The sequence below is a fragment of the Accipiter gentilis genome, chromosome 6, assembly GCF_929443795.1.
Source record: "Accipiter gentilis chromosome 6, bAccGen1.1, whole genome shotgun sequence".
Taxonomy (NCBI): Eukaryota; Metazoa; Chordata; class Aves; order Accipitriformes; family Accipitridae; genus Astur; species Astur gentilis.
The window spans coordinates 13,235,937-13,254,642 of NC_064885.1; the positions used below are offsets into that span (position 1 = coordinate 13,235,937).

The window sequence follows — 18,706 nt, forward strand, 5'->3', positions numbered from 1 at the left end:
CAGAGCCCAGTGTTCTCCCGGCCCTGCACAAGTGGTGAGAGGCTGTCACGGCTGAGCCTGAGGCAGCGGGGAAACAGTCCTCTGCAAAACCGGGGCAAGAGAAAGGTTTGTCTCTAGAGCAAGTGGAAAGGAGAATTGCTGGGACATGGCAAAGCCAAAGCAAAGGAAGGTGCAACAGCAAAGCAGGACAGCAGCAAGTCCCTCTGCAGGCTAGCTCTCCTCGTCCCTCCCCAGAAGGATCCTGGCACAGGCAGAGCTCTGCTCTAGCTGGGCAGTGTCAGGGAGAGTCAGAAGATCTCTTCCCAGAAAAAAACCTCTCCTTTACCACTCCAGAGACATTGCTGTGTGCTGACAGCAGTGCTGTGAAACCCCCACCGGGCTTTCCACTCTGCTGTGCTCTGCTCTGTGCTCTTCAGGAGCTGTTTGCCATCTCAAATGCATGTGCTGGGTGGCAGTGGCAGGGAGGGGGAGAGCAGGGAGGTGGCAATCCAAGGTGGCTGTCCTTGGTGTTGGCTGTGGTGTGCCCATGTTTCCCAGGCAAAGGCATTACTTCTGCAGTCTCCGAGGAAACTACAGGTGCCCACAAATTGGTGCTGTGTAGCCCAGGGCCATGAATTTCAGCATGGTTTAGATTTGCACCATGTTTGAAGGTCTGTGGTTCAGACATCATCCTGGCACATGGGAGAGTGAGGCTCAGGGCTCTGCTCCACCATAGTCATGGAATAGTTTGGGTTAGAAGGGACCTTCAAAGATTATTTAGTCCAACCCCCCTACCTGATCTTCCACTAGATCGGGTTGCTCAAAACCCTGTCCAACCTGACTTTGAACACTTCCAGGGATGGGACAGCCACAGCTTCAATGGGCAACCTCTGCCAGTGTCTCACTACCCTCATCGTACAACATATCTTCCCTATGTCCAAGCTAATCCCACCCTCCTTCAGTTTAAAACCATTGCCCCTTGTCCTGTCAGTGCAGGCCCTGGTCAAAAGTCTTCCTCCATCTTTCCTACAAGCTGCCTTTATATATTGAACAGCTGCAGTAAGGTATCCCCAGAGCCTTCTCTTCTCCAGGCTGCACAACCCCAACTCTCTCGGCCATGGACCACTCAGTCAAGGAAGTGGGAGTTTTTTCTCATAATTTGGGCATTTCTTAACATTTCTCTAGGCTCTGCAGGAAATCAGGGGAGAGGAGCTACTCGAAGCTGCAGCTTGGAACCCCTGCATTGGGAGGCTGAGATGGGCGATGTAGCACACTGCTCCGCTTTTGGGGCTTTCATTTCTGACCTGGGTGGTCTCTGACTCTGGGCTCCTGCAGCTGTTCATCTTCGCAGGGATGCCAACCCCATGCTGGGACCCCATGCCCAGCATGCATGCTTGTGTGTGCGGGACGGACTGAAGGCTGGGAGGTGAGCTGGGCACAGACCAGTGTCGTCCCAAGGGTTGCATTGTTGGCTTCGCTTGTCACGGCGCACTTTGGGTAAGAGGAGCTGACAGCTCTGTCAGGGCTGGCAAGCAGTGCTGCCAGGCTGTGTGTGCCTGATGGGTGAACTGTACCGATGCGACTGTTGTCACTGTCACATGGGGAACAGTGTGGGGTGACCTTGTGTTAAGGCAGTTTTCTGTCTGGAACATACCGTTAGTGTGAAAACATCCCTGGCCGTCGCTTGTGTTGCTTTTGTCCCGGTACCCAGTGTGCTGCTGGTGTGATTTTGATTTTTTGGTGCCATGGGATGGATCCTCAGTGGGGCCACTGCATTGCAATGGAGCTATTGCAGCTGGCGTTGACTGTGTTTGTAGCACAGATGTCCCCCTTGGACTCCCGGCCATCCAGGGACAAGCAACGGCCCAGATAGAAATCTGGTACTCAGGTTTGTTCCTTGTCGTAGGATCACAGCACATTGGTGAAATGGGAGCTCAGGAGATCCCAGCTCCTGCCACAGAGCAGTGCCAGTTGCATCAGGTTGCTCATAGCCTGTCCAGCTGCATTCTCGGTATCTAGAAGGATGGAGATGCCATAGGCATCAGTCCATGGGTCCTCTGGGCCACGGTCCAGTGTTTGACTGCCCTTATGATGATGTTTTCCCCTTTAATATTTAACTGGAATTCCCTGTGTCCCAGCTTGGTCCATTGTCTCTTGTCCTGCCCCTGTGCACCTTCAAGAAGAGTCTGGCTCCACCTTTTCTTCATTCTCCCACTGGGTCATTGTAGGCAGCAATAAAATCCCCCTGACAGCTTTGTCACCTTCAGCTGACGAAACCCTGCTTCTCTCAGCCTGTTCTCATTTGTCCTGTGCTCCAGCCCAGAACACCTTGGTGACCTCAACTGGCTTCACTCCCACACGATGTGTTTTGGGGAGCCCCAAGCAGAACATGGCACTTTTTAGTTGTGGTCCCACAAGTGCTAGGTGGAAGTGAACAATCCCTGTCGCCAGCCCACTGGCTGTCCTGCTTACCCAGGCCACGATGAATTTTACCTTCACTGCTGACTCCTGGCCAGCCTGACATCCATGAGGACTCCAGGAGCTCTAGATGCTTTCTGGCCAGCTGGCACCCAGCCTGTCCTGTGATGTGCATCCTGTCCCCAGCGGAGGACACTGCATTTGCCTTTGAGCTTCATGAGAGCCCCCCTTTCTCCAGACTGTTGAGGTCCCTCTGAATAACAGCCCTGTCTTCTATCGCTTTCCCCAGTTTGGTGTCTTCTGCAAACCTGCTGAAAGTGCACTCCACTCCACCATCATGGGTTACTGGTGAAGATGTTTAATGGTATTTTCAGACCCACCATCACTCACTGAGTGGTTACCATTAGGAACTGGCCACTACTTGGACTTGTATCGCTGATCACAACCTGACAGGCCAGTCAATTTTCCACTAACCTTATCCAACCTGTGTCCTATCAAAATTGGCTATAAGGATACAGTGGGAGTCTGTGTCAAAGGCCTTAAACTCAGGGTGTGCATCATTCGCTGCTCTCCTTTTACCTGCATAGCTAGTTATCTCCTCACAGAAGGCCATCAGGATGGCATAGTGTGATTTGCCCCCAGTAAATCCATGCTGGCTGTTTCCAATTATCTTCTTGTCCTTCTGGGAGGATTTACTCAGTGACCTTCCCAGTGACTGAGGGGAGGGTGACGGATTCCCCAGATCCTCCTCCCAGAAGATGTGTGGTGTTTCCCTTTTATTGCCAGTTCTCTGGAACCACTCATGATCACTGCCATCTTTGGCCCTTTGCAGTGACGTTGGCCAGCTCCATCAGCATGCTTGGATACTTCCCACCTGGTTCCATGGACCTGTGTATTTCCAGTTGACTTAAGCATGCCCAAAGTCTACATCCCTTTCCGTGGGTAGTGTTTCACACCACTGGTCTCTGCTCAGAGGGCACCAGAAGGCCAAGGACAAACATTACCAGTGATCACCAAGACAAAAGAAGAAATGGAAACTTTAGCCTTTGCAGTGTCCCATGTCACTAGAGCTCCTGCCTCATTGAGCAGTGGGACCACAGCTTCCTTAGCCTTCCTTAGGCTCTTTGGTACTTAGGGCAGCCCATCCTACTGCCCTGCACACCCCTCACACCGCTGCAGTCGAGCTCTGCCTCTCCCAGCTCCTCCCCAAGTGCTTGGGCAATGCGTCTGTGTTCCCCCAGAGCCTGGCCCCGCTCCCACCTCCCTTCCTAGTTTTGTGTGTGGGATTTGGGATGAGTTGAACTGCAGGGCTGATTTAGATATGTCTGTTACTTTAAGCATGGTCCTTGTGTAGTATTTCTGCAACAAGGGCTTTGCTAGTTTGTATGGACTTTGCTGTGAGCAAATCACTGAGTAAAAGGAGGAACGAGGAGCCGATTCTGCCCTTGTTAACATGTTGTAAATTTGGAGTGACTGAGCATTAAGATTATGGGCTTTTATTCTGTCTTTGCTGTTGTCATCTCCAGCCAGAAGAGCCTCATCAGACCTGGAGCTTTCATAGGAACGGCTTTGTCTTACCCCAGGCCAGCTGGCTGGGCTGTGTTGGAGCCAACAAGGCAGGGAGGCTCATATGAGCATGTGCCCCAGCACATCAGGCAGGACTGGTCCTGCAGCCACGGTCCTGGGACAGCTGATGGTGCTGGTCTCCTCCATGGGAGCACTAGTCTGTCCCTCAGTGGCTGTCCCAAACTCCACAAGCCCCTGGCAAAGTGGTCCCAGGGCAGCCTTGCTCCTGCGCTTTTTCTGCAATGGGGAAAAGTTGCTGTTATGTTCTAAATCCATTACATTAAAACCACTCTGTCCCCATTTCACAGCAGCAGTTTGAATAAAGCACCCTGCCTCAGTCAGCTCACCAGCAGCAGAAAGATACAGGGGCTTTGGAGACACAGCTCCCAAGGGCATCCCCAGCTCAGAAACATTGCCAGTGATGCAGGATCCCAGATGTCTCGACAGTATTTTCCATGCTTCTATACGTATCAAATTTTGAGCTCATAACAGAGCAAAAGCTGCTATTTACATTCTTCCAAATGCCAGTACTTTCGGTCCTTGTTATTCAGAATAGCTTTTGCTCTAGTGGCTTTCAGGCTTGGTTTACCTAGCCTGTGCGGTGGAAATACTCACCTTGCTTGGACTAGTTCAAACACTGAAACAAACCTATCTGGTGGGAACTCAGGAGTGGGATCTCTGCTCCCCCTGTAACCCAGACAGGCTCAGGAGGAAGGCTGGCATTCCCCACAGGTTCCCCCATGGGGTGAACACTTCAGAAATGTCTTTCTTGTAATTAAAAACTTTGAAAGCCAAGGTCCCAGATTTCAGTGGCTGCCTGTGGGGGTTTCAAAGCCCCCATTGGGTACCCAGAGCTGTATGAGCTCTTTGGAAATCCAGCTTGGTGGTTCAGCAAATTGGGCTGCTTTCCCCACATTTGGGGAGTGAAGAGTTGCAGGCCCCAGGTAAAACAACCCAATTTCCTAACTTTAGTCAATATTTTCTGTTTAATGAGTTTCTTTCAAATGCAAGGTACATTTTGATATGCTTTTTATTTACTCTGAATATTCAGATAGTTTTATTTAATGACTGAAAGCCATTTAAAATGCTTTTTCCAGCCCATATTGCATGAAACTCCATGTTCCTTCAAGAATCAAATGCATTTTGTAGACATGTGGGATGCCTGTGGGAACATAAAATAACAATCTGACAAAATAAACAGTAAGTTAAATAACTTTTTAAGTAAAAAAGGTATGGTGTGTTATACTGATTAGCAAAAAAGGGTGTCATTCAACACCCAGGCTATATTTGGCTGCAGATCAACATATGTTGATACTTTTCAGCTGAATAAGAATAAACTGGATTTTAGGAAAACAATTTTGAAAAGGCAGGAGAGCCGCTTGGATGGCACATCACATCTTTGCCGAATTTCAAGCTATGATGCTCAGGAGCTGTTTTGACCTTGCTTTGGGCCGTGCAGCTCTTGAGCAGAGGCTGCCTGCTGAAGCTTAAGTTGCTGGGGGGCTTTTGTGTGAGGTTTGCCAGCAGAGGAGGAGTAAGATCGGCTGATTCTGAGGCTCTGTCATAAATACCGAGCTGCTGCTTGCTCAGAATAGCTGCAAAGCAAATGCAAGTGTATCTTCAAGATGTCTCCAGTGTGGTCTCCTGGAGGTAGGGGTGTGTTGGCTAGGGTGCTCCAGTGTGCACCAGGTATGTCTGACCCTGCAGAGGTGCTGCATTACACCGGTCCCCCACTGCATAGAGGCTTTGAGAGCTGCTCCAGCTCAGCAGGGCTGGGTACTGCCCTTCGGTTCAGTTCTTGTGGGCTGTAACTCTCTTAAGTGTGAGCTCAGGCCATGCAGGTGGCCCTGAAAGTCCCAGAGCGATCGCTCATAGGCAGTTTCTTCATCATGTCAGTCTCTCTGTATCTTCTTTCTGATCCTTTCTGAATGTCCTCTTTTCCTATCCCTTTTCCATTGCCTTCTCTCCTTTCGCCATCCACCATTTCTCCCTATTCCTGTTGCTCTGTGCTCCCCAGATTGGGCTGCATGAGCAGTCTATGGAGTGAGGTTGAGATAAGACAAACTTCTTCCCCCTGCACCAGGACCATTGGCTAGTCCCAGCTTGCAGGTGCCTGCTGCATACAAGAGTGATGCTGAGTGCCCAGGATGGGTGTGTTAGATGTGGCCCATCAGTCATGTGCTGTTGCTTCTGCTGCACGGTTGAAGAAGTGCACCAGTGTTTCTTGCCTGACACAGTATTGGATTTGGCTTCGCTTGAAACTCATGCACCAGATTTGCCTTCTCTGGAAAGGGAGGCTTTCAGCCCTGTGGAGAAGGACTGGTGGGTGGAAAATCAGACATGAACCAGCAATGTGGGCTTGCAGCCCAGAAAGCCAAGCAGCTCCTTGGCTTTCCCGGCATAAGATACATGTGGACCCTGCTAGAGTGGGTCCAGAGGAGGCCACCAAAATGGTCCGAGGGCTGGGACACCTCTGCTATGGAGAAAGGCTGAGAGAGTTGGGGCTGTGCAGCCTGGAGAAGAGATGGCTCCGGGGAGACCTTACTGCGGCTGCTCAGGACTTAAAGGGGGCTTATAGGAAAGAGGGAGAGAGACTTTTGACCAGGGTCTGCACTGACGGGACAAGGGGCAACGGTTTTAAACTGAACGAGGGTAGGGTTAGCTTGGACATAGGGAAGACATGTTGTATGACGAGGGTGGTGAGACACTGGCAGAGGTTGCCCATTGAAGCGGTGGCTGCCCCATCCCTGGAAGTGTTTGACCTGAGGCTGGATGGAGCTTTGAGCAACCTGATCTAGTGAGAGATGTCCCTGCCCTTGCCGGGGGGGTGGAGCGGATGATCTTTGAATGTCCCTTCCAACCCAAACTATCCTGTGAGTCCATGATATTCTGTCACAAGAGTCCCTGCAACGTGCTGAGAAGCTGCTGCTTTGGAGCAAGAGAACAATCTGACCCCTCTCCGTAGCCCCCGTGAGCCCAGTGCAGCCTGCTCATAGCTGCAGGTGAGGGCTGAGCTCTTCTATCTGTATGCTTACAGGTCTAAGGAGCTGCATAATGCCCATGTCCCCTTGGGTTGATCACCCTCCCCAGCTCCAGGACAGGTCCACAGCCCGTTTCCAACCACCGTTACATGTTTTAGGGTGACAGAGCTTCAGTCCCAGCAAGGGCGACCCGCAACAGCCCCTTGCCAGCCCTTTGCACCTAGTTCATCAGAGAGGATGGGAGCGTGTGGTGGGGAACACCTGCTGCCATGGTGGGCGAGAAGCTTGGAGTGGTGCAAAGGCAGCCAGCACCAGCAGAGGGGCTGCTCCAGCCCCACTCAGTGGGCACAGCCAAGTCCCATGTCCCACTGCTGGCAGTTCTTCACGCTGTGCAAGTGCCATCGGTCAGAGTGAAGCTCTCAGCTGCAGGGTGGGTTTTTCTGTGCCTTTATATACAACCCAACCATTCCCAGGAACAAAGGAAAGGAAATGCATCCCTTTTTTTTTATTGCAAGTAAAACTACCTCCAAACAAAGCCTTCCACAACCCTGAAGAGAAGTGCAAAGGCTTTTATGATCTGGCAACCTGATCTAGTGGAAGATGCCCCTGCCCAAGGCGGGGGGGAATTGGACTGGATGATCTTTGAAGGTCCGTTCCAACCCAGACCGTTCTGTGAGTCCATGTTCCTGTGAAACTTGATTTCTAGCACATTGCAGGAAGGGCTCATTCAAGAGATACAAGCGTTTGGATGGAGGATGCACATGATGCTCTGTCCTGACCTTCCTGGAACATCTTCAGGGCTGTTTGCTGTGCTCAGCCAGACAGCTGGATCAGACAGCAAGTCAGACCCCAGGGTGGGTGCTCACATGGGGATGAGCTTCCCCCATGGGGGCAGCAGCCAGCACCAAGAGGGTCAGTGTGTTCAGCTGGACCCTGCTCAGGTGTAATTCCAAGGTTTTCTGGCACTTTTCCTGGAGAATGGAAAGCAGCCTAGTAAGATGAGGGTGCTGTGCGTGCAGGGGGCTGACAGCTCTGCCACACCATCCGCCCTGGGCTGGCAGCGATGCAGGCAGCTGCTCAGTTTGGAGCAGGCCATTGTCACCTGCATCCTCATGGGGCTGGTGCTCAGGGGAGCCCTCCAGCGTGGGGAAGAAAAGTGGGACCTTGCTTCTGGAGCAGGGACAATTACTCCGGACATCTCCCATCCCCCTGACCCAGCCTGTGTGCCCTGGCCCCTCGACTCTCCCTGCCAGCTATGCCATGGTGCTGCCAGCCAGGGTGGAGGTTTGATGACTGAGGGCATAGGGTCCCCGCAGGGCCTTCCTGCCCAGCTCCAGCCCTGCAAAGTGACCACTGTGGGTCCATCCTGCGCCTGTGCAGGTCTGGCACATCCCAGCAGTGTGACGGAGGCAGGCAGCGCTCGACGCAGGGCACTGTTGTGGCCTCGGCTCCAGGCTGCTTTGGCACAACCTGTCGTGTGGTGCAAGGAGGGTGCTGCCAGCCATGACCACCTGGGGTGTCCTCTGGGGGCTGAAGGCTATGCTTGGCTTGGGCTTGGGTGAAGGGTGCGTCCAGTTCACTCCCCGCCAGGGCCATGTCACCTTGCTGCCACCTGCCCCCCTTGTGCTTTGTCACACTCCTCAGAGCAGCTTTTGGGCCAGAAATGCTTTTTGGGCTGCTAGAGGTGTGGGGGGTGCTCGGGGCTGAGCCTTCCCCTGGCTCGGGGGTGGCAGGTCTCTCCCTCCCATGGCACCCTCACCCCCACTCTCTCTTCCTCTCCCCTCTGCAGCACTCGACGCTGTCGCGCAAGTTCGTGGAGGTGATGTCCGAGTACAACACCACGCAGACAGACTACCGGGAGCGCTGCAAGGGCAGGATTCAGAGGCAGCTGGAGATCAGTGAGTAAACCTGGAGGGGGAGGGCAGCCGGGCTGCGTGTACCGTGGGGCCACATCCTGCACTGGCTCTCGCCAGGTCAGAGCTGCTCCCGCAACTGTGCAGAGCTCCCCCGTGAAAACCCAGGGGTGCACAGGGCTGTGTGTGCACCTGTGGGAGCAACTGGGACACGGGTCCTGCTGGGAGATAGGCACGTGGTGGTACCTTGCATTTTGGTGCCAAAGTGCATCCAGCAAAGCTCATCCAGCAAAGTGCCAAAAGTCATCTCAGATTTTCTTAAGTGCTGCATAGAGAGTGCAGAGAGCACAGGGAGAGAAATTTCTTCCTTGTTTGCAGCTAATCTCGAATTCAAACAAGCTAGCAAGAATTCCTGACTCCCATGTGTTGCCTTGCCTTTCCTCTTGGTGCTTTTCATCGTGGGTGAACTGAACTAAATATAAAACCAGAGAGGTGAGCTCTTGAGATGGGGGCACTCGCTGCTCCAGCAGTTTCCCTTGTTGCAGGAGGAGCACAAGCTTCGGTGCCTGCCCCAGGCAGCTGCTTGGTTTGGGGTGGGCTGTCATGCCCTGTGTCCTCATGGGGCTGGTGCTCAGGGGAGCCTTCCAGCATGGGGAGGAAAAGTGGGACCTTGCTTCTGGAGTGGGGACAATTACCCCAGCATCTCCCTGGACCCAGGACCATGATGGCTTTTAGCAGCAGTAGTGGTGTATTCTGGCCAAAAGTGGTCCCCAGGTAACACGTCTGAGGCTGTCACCACCGTGGCACTAAGATCTCGCTGCATCATTCAGAGCCCATTGCTCTAAGAGAAGTCCAGTCCTTCCTGTCCACAAAACTTGCTCTCCTGGTGGTTCTTCTGGGCAATCGGTGATACCTGGTTAGTTTTAGAGAAATGTGGTCAACTCCCAGCAAAGAAGAATCATACCACCACTGTAACTAGGGGAATAAGCAAACAAAGGAGAAGTCAGGAAATCAGGGCATGCAGAGCTTAAAAGAGATTTTTGCAAATAATCTCATTGTCAGAGAGGTGTTGGTTTTCTGTGCTCAAAATGCAAGTCTGAAGCCTAGTCCAAGTTCTTTTTTTCTCACAAACAAATGGGTGTTTTTATCCCCTTTCACAACTCAACATGAATAATATGGTAGGAGATCTTTGAGTCAGAATGGTGTCCTTGAAGGTCACCTATGGGAATGTCCTTCATGAACTGCAGATGCCTGGGAATCTGGGTGCCAGTGGGGTATGGTAGTTTCTGTGGAGGGCCAGAAGGAGACTCAGCTGTGCAAGCCTTCCCTCTGTTAAGATTAGTCTTTATAATGTATAATAATAATAGAAATGTTTCACACTGGCTGAATGGAAAGGTTGACTGACAGGAGGCTCAACAAGAGCTTGACGTTTAATGTAAAGCAGGATGGTGAGTGTGTCACTGCTCCAGCTGACTCATTCATCAGCTGATGTTGTTCTGTAAGTGATACCCAGCCATAGGGGTGGCTTGTAATGTAAATTGGAATTTAAGGTATCCCTATGCCTTCCTTCTAAGACAGGAGAAAATTTGAAAGGACTTAGCCAGGTCCTTAATTGTCTGCAGACTTGAAAGAAACCTTAATCTTGTTTTTCTACTACCAGATTTTGGAAAGACCCTGCCATTTTGCTTAAATTATGCAGATATGTTAAAATATACTTGTCTTCACTCTGTCCATCCTGCTGGGCTGTCAGTGCCTGACAGAGCATTGACAGGGCACAAGGAAAAGGCTGCTCAGGACTCACCGTGGTGCAGTGGCTGGGTGCAGAGAGGGTGTCCTAGTTAGTGACGGTGAGGAACCTGCTTTCCCTTCAGGGTGGAGGTGTAGAGCAGATGCAGATGCAGGATGGGGTCTGTGCTAGGAAGGTACACAGTCCTGTGCACAGTCCTTTCCAAAAGCTGTCTCTGTCAGGACAGTGGAAAATCTCTTCTGGCAAAAAGTCTTATCAAAAGTAACAAGCTTATTGAAGTTTTATCAGGAGTGCTTCTGGGGCAGAGAGCTCTGCTTGTCCTGCAGTGTCCCAGCCAGCATCTTCAGTCCCTGCTGCTCTGGGGGCTCTTGAACAGGCTTTTTTGAATGGAGCTCAGCTGGGATGTGGCGACTGCACAAAGCTCTACAAAATCCTCAGCTCTCGTTTTCAGCTGATCAATCCAAAGATAGAAAGTGCCGGGAGCTCTGACAGCAAAGCCAGTAAATCACTCGGGTTTTGAAAGTATGAGAGCAGGGACTTCTCAGCTGCTCTGAGGAGGCTCCCCAGCACCTGGCGAGCTTGTCCCTTCTAACTGCATCTGCTTCTTGCTCTGGAAGTAGGACAGTTGCAGAAGAAATGGTGATGTAGAGTCACTGCCCCAGGCCACAGTCACCCTCTGGGGCTCTCCACAGCCCTCTCAGGATCTGCCCCTTCTCTTTGTGCAGGCACCACCATATCTGTGTGTGCCAGAGGTTGTGCCTCAGTGACCCTCGCCATCATTCCTGCCCAGCCAGCACATGCTGAGCCTGGGAGCCTGTCTGATGTGATGAAGTGCATGTCCTGTCCTTTCCCACTGCTTCTGCCCCAGCCTTAATTGTTGCCCTCACCACCCCCTTACTCACTCACTCTGCTCCCAGAAACACCGAGATTGCAGATGCTGTGGAGGGATTGCAGGATCCTGTGTCCTGGGGTTGGTGACAGATGCTGGGTGGCTGTCCTCTGGCTGGACCATGCCCCCACCAGCGGTGTCCCTGCGTCTGCTGCTGGGAGCTGCACTCCCCAGGCACGAGCCTCCCCGTGCCTATGGTGGGAGGTGTCAGTCCTTCGTTTTTTTCCTCTCCATTTTGTCCGTTATGAGAAATGACATCTTCAATCTAATTAGGTTTTGCTCCCAGAGAAATTGGATTTGAAGCTTGGACGAGCTTTCTGTGGTGAGTGTGCAGCTTTGAAACCATGGAGGTGCTGCACAGACGCTGCTTGTTTTTATGAACAGTTTTGTCATGTGCGAGACCAAGGAGCCAAAAATAAAGCATCTGCCATCTCCAAAGGCACTGCGAGAATTAATCAGCCCCTGCCCCAGTGTGTGACACCAGGTTAATTGACGTGCAGAAAGGCAAGTTGTGGGTGCATCCCAAGCTGTTCTTGAGCCAGGAGAGTCTGGGGGCTCAGATCTGTGTTCAAGATAGCTTGTCTCCAGCCCTGTCTCCTGGGACTTTGGATCTTTTTTGTAGTCATGTCATAGGATCGTGGACTTGCGGAGTGGTTTGGTTGGAAGGGACCTTCAAAGATGATCCAGTCCAGCCCCCCTGCCATGGGCAGGGACATCTCCCACTAGATCAAGTTGCTCAAAGCCCCGTCCAACCTGACCTCAAACACTTGCAGGGATGGGGCAGCCACAGCTTCTCTGGGTGACCTGTTCCAGTGTCCCCAGTCCTTTTCTGGCCATGTTTCCTGGAAGGACCCTGGCCCTGCATTGTAGCTTTGTCTCCAGCCCCATTTCCTATAGCTCCTGATGGGGCTCTTTAGAGCTACCCCAGAGCTGATTTCACAACTTGTGTTGTCTGGCCCTGCTGCTGGACACCGTTCTCAGCACCCTGCTCACGTGCTGTGGGATGGGTGCCAGCTTGATGAGGGCCCTGCATGTGCTAGGACCACACTGGCTCCTGGCTCAGCCCTCCCAGAGCATCCTCACTCCTGTTCTGCAAAGGATGGCTTCTGCTGTGAGGCAGGCGTCCCTGTCATCTGCCTCCTGCTGCTTCTCTTCGGGGCTGCAGACCAAGCATGGAGGAGGAGATTGCGGCTCCTATCCTCTGGTTCTTGATGCTAGCATCTCACACATGGATCATCTCTCTGCTGTGTTGGGCAAGTCCCTTTTCTTCCTTCTTATAAGCTTTATTACATTTTTAAAACATGTTCTTAAGTTCTGTTCTGTTCATTATTTGGTCTCCTTGCAGTACACAGCTGGGTTTAAAGATGTGTACTCCGTTTGCAGAGGAGAAGCAATGAGCTGTGGGTTGGGCTCCCCGCTGAGCCACTAGGCTGAGTCCCTCCCTCCAGCCCCCAGTACCATGGGAGGGGAGCAGGCTTCATTTGAGGCTCCTCGTGTCTGTCGAAGGCAACTTGCTTGTCCCCCAAGAGTTACAGCAGTAGAAGCTGCTGCTGGGAGAGCCCAAGGCCAGGACACTTGATGGCACCGCCCTGGTCCTCTCCCCACACTGTCTGGGCCACCATTCTCTACGTTTCTTTGCTCTCCCTGTTGAGTGTGTGGTCCAGTTTCCACACAGCACCACAGCTTGCCGTGACCTGGACTGGTGGCCCAGGAGCTGTCCTATTACTTTGAAAGCTCAGTGTCCAGGCTGAGCAGGACTGAACTCATCCCATTTTGCTCTCTTCCCATGTATCCCGGGCTGCCTGTCCCAAGCTCCTGCCAGACAGCCCTGGGTGTGCTAGAAGAGTGCTGGCTCCTGTAGGGTCTGTGCCCTGGATCCCAGCTGGGCCATGCAGTATCACTGAGGCGTTTCTATCAGTTTTAAAATAAAAATCCCATTACCTTTTTAGATTATGAGATATTAGTCATATAAATAATAGAGGAATTCCTTCCTGGCTGTGGACAGTTAAATTGCAGAGAAAGTATTTCATTTCAAGAAGACCAATAAAAGAAAAATTTTGTTTTAAGGAATTTCCATTTTTCCCTCCTGACCACTGTTTTTTCTCTTGTTCTTTTCTTATTTTCTATTTCTCTTCCAACTGTAATTTTTTTGGACACCCCAGCAAATGTCTCCTTCTTTTGTGCCACCTGTCCATCACAGTTCCATGTTGCTTTTAGAAACCCCATGAGCTCCAGCCTGCAGCTCTCAGCTCCTGCTCTCTCCTGCCATGTCCCATATGTGCTGGTTGCTGTGGATGACCTGTTGCAGGTGCTGCGGGAGCTGCTGCACTGGATGCAGCCCTGCCCAATGGAGCTGGGATGACACAGACTTCAGATGTCACCCCTCAGGTGCCAGACCCCTTCAGAACCCTGCATGTAGGGTCTGTCCCCTGTGCTAAGGGCACTGTCACAGCCCTCTAGCTAGTCCTGCTCCTTGGAGGCTTTCGAGAGAGCTGCTCCCATCCTTTCAGCCCTCTCCTTGCTTCCTTGCCTGTGTTCCCTGGAGGAGAAACAAATTTGATGCAGGCAGCAAGGAACCATGCAACACTCTCACTGCTGGGCAAGGAAGTGCAGGCACAAGACAGATGAGGGGAACGATCCCAGCTGCCTCCTACAAGTCTTGGAGTGTGCTCTCCGGCCTCCCAGAGCCCCAGGTCCCTGGTGGTGTTTGCAAGGGACCACAGCAGGTTTCTGCACCCTGCCACCCTTCCTGGTCTTGGTGCTCTGTTTATCACATGGCCCAGAAAGCATCCAGAAAGCTTTGTTACATGCTTTTGATGAGGAGGCTGCACATTACTGGCCCAGCCATGGATGTAAACCCTGTTGGTCTGTGGGAAATCAGAGCTAATGAGCATTACCAGATAATGAAGTCCTTGTATTGGAGTCTTCTGCGTGTGTGTGGTTGGATTTACTCCCTCTCCCTTCCTGCAACCTCCTGGTGCCAGGAGACAGCAAACAACCTCCATGTGGCACTGGTAACACTGCCGAGAGCCTGCAGGCTCTCACGTGTTCTTGGCTGCTATCACCACCAGTATCTGCTGATATGGGATTGTTTTCCTGAGGCAAAGCCAGAAATGTGCTTTCCTGTCATGAACACTCAGAGCGCCCATGCATGTGGGGCCCCAGCAAGGAGCAGAGCACAGGAGGCCCGGGTGCTCTTCTTGTTTCTGCATCTCAGGGCAAGAGAATCATGGACTCATAGAGTGGTTTGTGTTGGAAGAGACCTTCAAAGATCATCCAGTCCAGCCCCCCTGCCATGGGCAGGGACATCTCCCACTAGAGCAGGTTGCTCAAAGCCCCGTCCAACCTGACCTCAAACACTTCCAGGGATGGGGTAGCCACAGCTTTAATGGGCAACCTCTGCCAGTGTCTCACCACCCTCATTGTACAACATTTCTTCCCTAAGTCCAACCTAACCCCACCTTCATTCAGTTTAAAACCATTGTCTTGTGCTGGGAACCCCAGAGCTGGCTGCAGTGCTGAGGGGGTCTGAGGACAGCAAAGCAGAGGGGGAGCATCCCCTCCCTCGACCTGCTGGTGATGCAGCCCAGGAGACACATGGCTTTCTGGGCTGCAAGTGCATATTGCCAGCTCATGTCCTATTTGTCACCCACCAGAATCTCTCAGTCCTTCTGGCCTTCTTCAAAGGGCTGCTCTCCCTCCCTCCCCCAGTCTGTGCTAGTCCTGGGGATTGCCCTGACCCAGGTGCAGGACCTCACAAGGAAAGAGATGCGTCATGAAGCATGGAGGTGTCCTTGTTGGAGGAACTCCCCAGGCAGGGTGTCAGCATGCACCATGCCTGTGGGGTGGTCGCCAGACATGGCTGGGTGGCCAGGGTCCCCTGCAGTGCTCCCTGGGGCACTGACACACTTGTGGTAAAGGTCTGGACTGGGTTCAAGGTTTTGGGCACCTCCCTGGTCTGAGCCTGGTGTGGCACTGCTGGAAGCAGGGAGCACTGTCCTATGGTCTGTCCCCGTGCTCTGCCATGTCTCCTCCATGCCCCTGTTCAGAGGTGCCCTGGACTCATCCTGGAGGATGTTATTGTCCCTTTGTGGGAGGAGGGGCAGACAAGCTGTCCTGGGTGAGCTGGGCCAAGCTGGCAGCTGGACCCCCTCAAAAAGAGGGGTTGCAGGGCTTGCACAGAGCCGGGCTGTGGGATGGCAGCCCCTCGAACTGCCTGGTGCACTCTCAGGGCTGGAAGCTTTGCTCCACTCCACTCTCAGGAGATGCCATGGAGACAGCAGAGCCCTGTGGTAGGGCTGTGGGACCCGTGGCTGGAACAGGGGGCTCATGGCTGACCCGTATTGTGTCACTTGCAGCTGGCAGGACCACCACCAGCGAGGAACTGGAGGACATGCTGGAGAGCGGCAACCCAGCCATCTTCTCCTCCGGGGTAAGCACCGGCACGGGCTAAAGCTGAGCCAGCCCCCCTCATCCTGGGTGGGTTCGCTGGTGGATGTGCTGCCACAGTGGCCCCAGTACAGGAGGGATGAGCACAGCCCATCCAGGAGGTGGGATCTGTGTGCTCAGGTCTGGCTGGAGGATGCTGCCTGAGCAGGGGCTGCATCCTTGCCAGAGGGTGGGGTCCAGGTTTGCTGCGAACTGCCTGGCTGGAGGGGCTCCGGGGCTCCTGCCTTCCCTCTTTTGGTGCCCCTAATCCCAGCATCTGAGGGGCTGAGCACGGTGCTCAGTGGCCCTGTCTTCTTGCAGATCATTATGGATTCAAACATCACCAAGCAGGCACTGAACGAGATTGAGACACGGCACAGCGAGATCATCAAATTGGAGAACAGCATCCGAGAGCTGCATGACATGTTCATGGACATGGCCATGCTGGTGGAGAGCCAGGTAGGGAGATGCTGTGGCCCAGTGGCTAGCTCACCTGGGGATGTTGGAGGGTGATGGGGCTGCCAGCAGTGCCCTGCCTGGGTGGGTGCTGAGGGGAAAAACTGCATCTGGGACCAATGCAGCTCCCACTGGGGCTAAGCTGGGCTCCCTGGGGCCAGAGCCACCCACCCTGCACCCCAGAGCTGGGGGCTGCTGTGTGCCCAGGGCGGGAGGTTTGGTGATGGGCTCTGGAGGAGGGCAGCAGGTGGCTGCCATGCAGGTAGAGATTTCTCTGTCTCCCTTGGAGCGCTGGGCCCTGCTGGGTGAGCTCAGGGTGCCACCAGCCTCAGTGGTCCTGCCAGGCTGCCTCTGGCTGTGCCACCAGCCCGTGGCACCTGGTCCTTCAGCTGAGCACATGCTCTGGTGTCTCTGCTCACCCCCCTTCTTGCCCACCATGCTGCCACGGCCCGAGGAGACATCAGTGGCAGGTAAAGCCCGCCAAGCCCCCGCCGGTGCTGCATGCTCTGCTCTGCATGGCTGTGCCCTGCATGTCTGTGGCTCTCGTGTGGCTCTAGGGTCTGCCTGTGGCAGGCAGGCAAGGGTGGCTGTGGCACGGCAGTGTTGGTGCCCCGTCCTGTCTGCCTCGGAGGACAGACATGGGGGATTCGCAGTTCCCTGTCCCGCTCTAAGGGCTAGACCATGCCAGCACCCTGCATTGCCCTGTGGGTTAGGAGGCTCCAAGCTGCTGGCACCAGGAGCAGAGGGATGCTGGGATGGCAGCGGTGCTGGGCTGGCAGCAGTGCTGGCAGCTGCCTGCTCTGCCCCTGGCATGGCACAGGTGGGAAGGAGAAGCAGGAGCTTCAAGCAAGGCAAGGAGCAAGCAGCAGGGAGCCTGGGGGGGGGGAGTTGTCAGTGCTCTGGGAGGGGGTAACACCAGAGCACTCCTGGGCTTGCAAGGCTCGTCCTCCCCCTGCTCTCCAGCATGAGGCTGAGAAATGAGTATTGGAGAGCTGCTGGCTATGACCCCCCTGGCTCTGCAGCCCCAGTTCCTTCCATGCCATGCAAGAGGGTGCTGGGCTTCGAGCCACCCAGCCCTGCCAACCCTGTCAGTCACATGAACTGTCAGACTCTCTCTGCAGCTGCTGCAGGACCTGGCTGCTTCCCTGTGCAGTCAGGATGGGGACAAAGGAGGTAGACAGGAGCTCACCCCAGTCCATGTCCCCATGTCTGCAGGAGTCCACATCCCCAGCCCATCCCTGCAGCCAGGGTGGCAGAGGAGGGCAGGAGGCACTGCAGGGCCCTGCAGTCCAGCCTTGCCAGCCTCATTCCAGGGCCCTCTGCTCTCGGCAGGGCACTTGTGTGGATCAGAGTGGTCACCTCTGCATGTGCGTGGTTTTGTGAGCATCCCACATGGCTCTGCTGGTGCAGCCCTTGCTCCCTCAGTTTCAGCAGCGTGTGGTCTGGTGTCAGTATAGGTCCTGTTGCGGCCTTGATGTCACCTGAGATATTAGACAGGGTGGCCATCAGGCCAGGACTGGACTGGGGAATCCCATTGCTTGCGTCCCTGCTGGGATGTGCACAGAGATCCCAGCCCTCTGGGACAGAGCCCACAGTCTGGAGCTCCCACCCCAGGGCACCCTGGGGCACCCACTATCTGCAGGCGACTGACGGTCCTTCTCTCTCCTGTGCAGGGCTGCTGGGCAGGGTGACATCCACATAGTGCCGGGGAGCAGCAGAGCAGGAAGGAGCTCACGTCTGTGTGCGCGGGTGCGTGGGCTCTGTCTCCACTCTGCAGGGCGAGATGATTGACCGCATAGAGTACAATGTGGAGCACTCGGTGGACTACGTGGAGCGGGCTGTGTCTGACACGAAAAAAGCGGTGAAGTACCAGAGCAAAGCCAGACGGGTGAGTCACGGCACTGGCTGGGGCCCGTTTTCCCCTGCCTACACTGCTGACGCCTCTGTCCTGGGGGCAGGCCTCTGCCTGGCACTCCTGCCTGCCCCACTGCCTGCACAGAGGAGCAGGTACCATGGTGCAGCCTTACAGGTGCCTGGGCACTGCTTTACCCCACACCACTGGGTGCAGCACAGGTTCTGCTGGTGGCACCAGTTGAGGCAGAGCTCCCCGGCACAGGCTGCGTCAGCGCTGATGATGAGCTGTGGGGCAGGGGTGCTGCTTGGAGGGGAGGAAAAAGGACAGGGTGGATCCCATGGGCCAGGCCTGCTGTGAAAGCCATGTCCCTTGCAAAAAAAAACCCCCAAACCTAGAGAAAAGGCATGGTCCAGCTCTGACCCTGAGTGCAGTGCCAGCTGCCTGTCCCAGTCCCCACACCTGGTCCCTTATCAGCTCAGCAGCTTGGGGACCCTGGGGCCACCAGCTCAGCTCTGCCAGGCCAGGGCTGAAGGG

The 18,706-nt window shown here is 54.1% G+C and overlaps 1 protein-coding gene across 2 annotated transcripts in view; it reads left to right on the top strand.

Moving 5' to 3' along the window:
• The window catches only part of STX1A (syntaxin 1A), a 94,632-nt gene that overhangs the window by 72,428 nt on the left and 3,498 nt on the right, over positions 1 to 18,706 (top strand). Inside the window, exons 6-9 of one of the 2 annotated variants that reach the window (XM_049802354.1) lie at positions 8,734 to 8,842; positions 15,792 to 15,865; positions 16,183 to 16,320; positions 18,095 to 18,205. In XM_049802354.1, coding sequence (XP_049658311.1) covers positions 8,734 to 8,842; positions 15,792 to 15,865; positions 16,183 to 16,320; positions 18,095 to 18,205 — 432 coding nt within the window. Of the gene's footprint in view, positions 1 to 8,733; positions 8,843 to 15,791; positions 15,866 to 16,182; positions 16,321 to 17,990; positions 18,206 to 18,706 lie in introns of those variants that run through there. The other variant, XM_049802355.1, reaches the window with a different exon arrangement.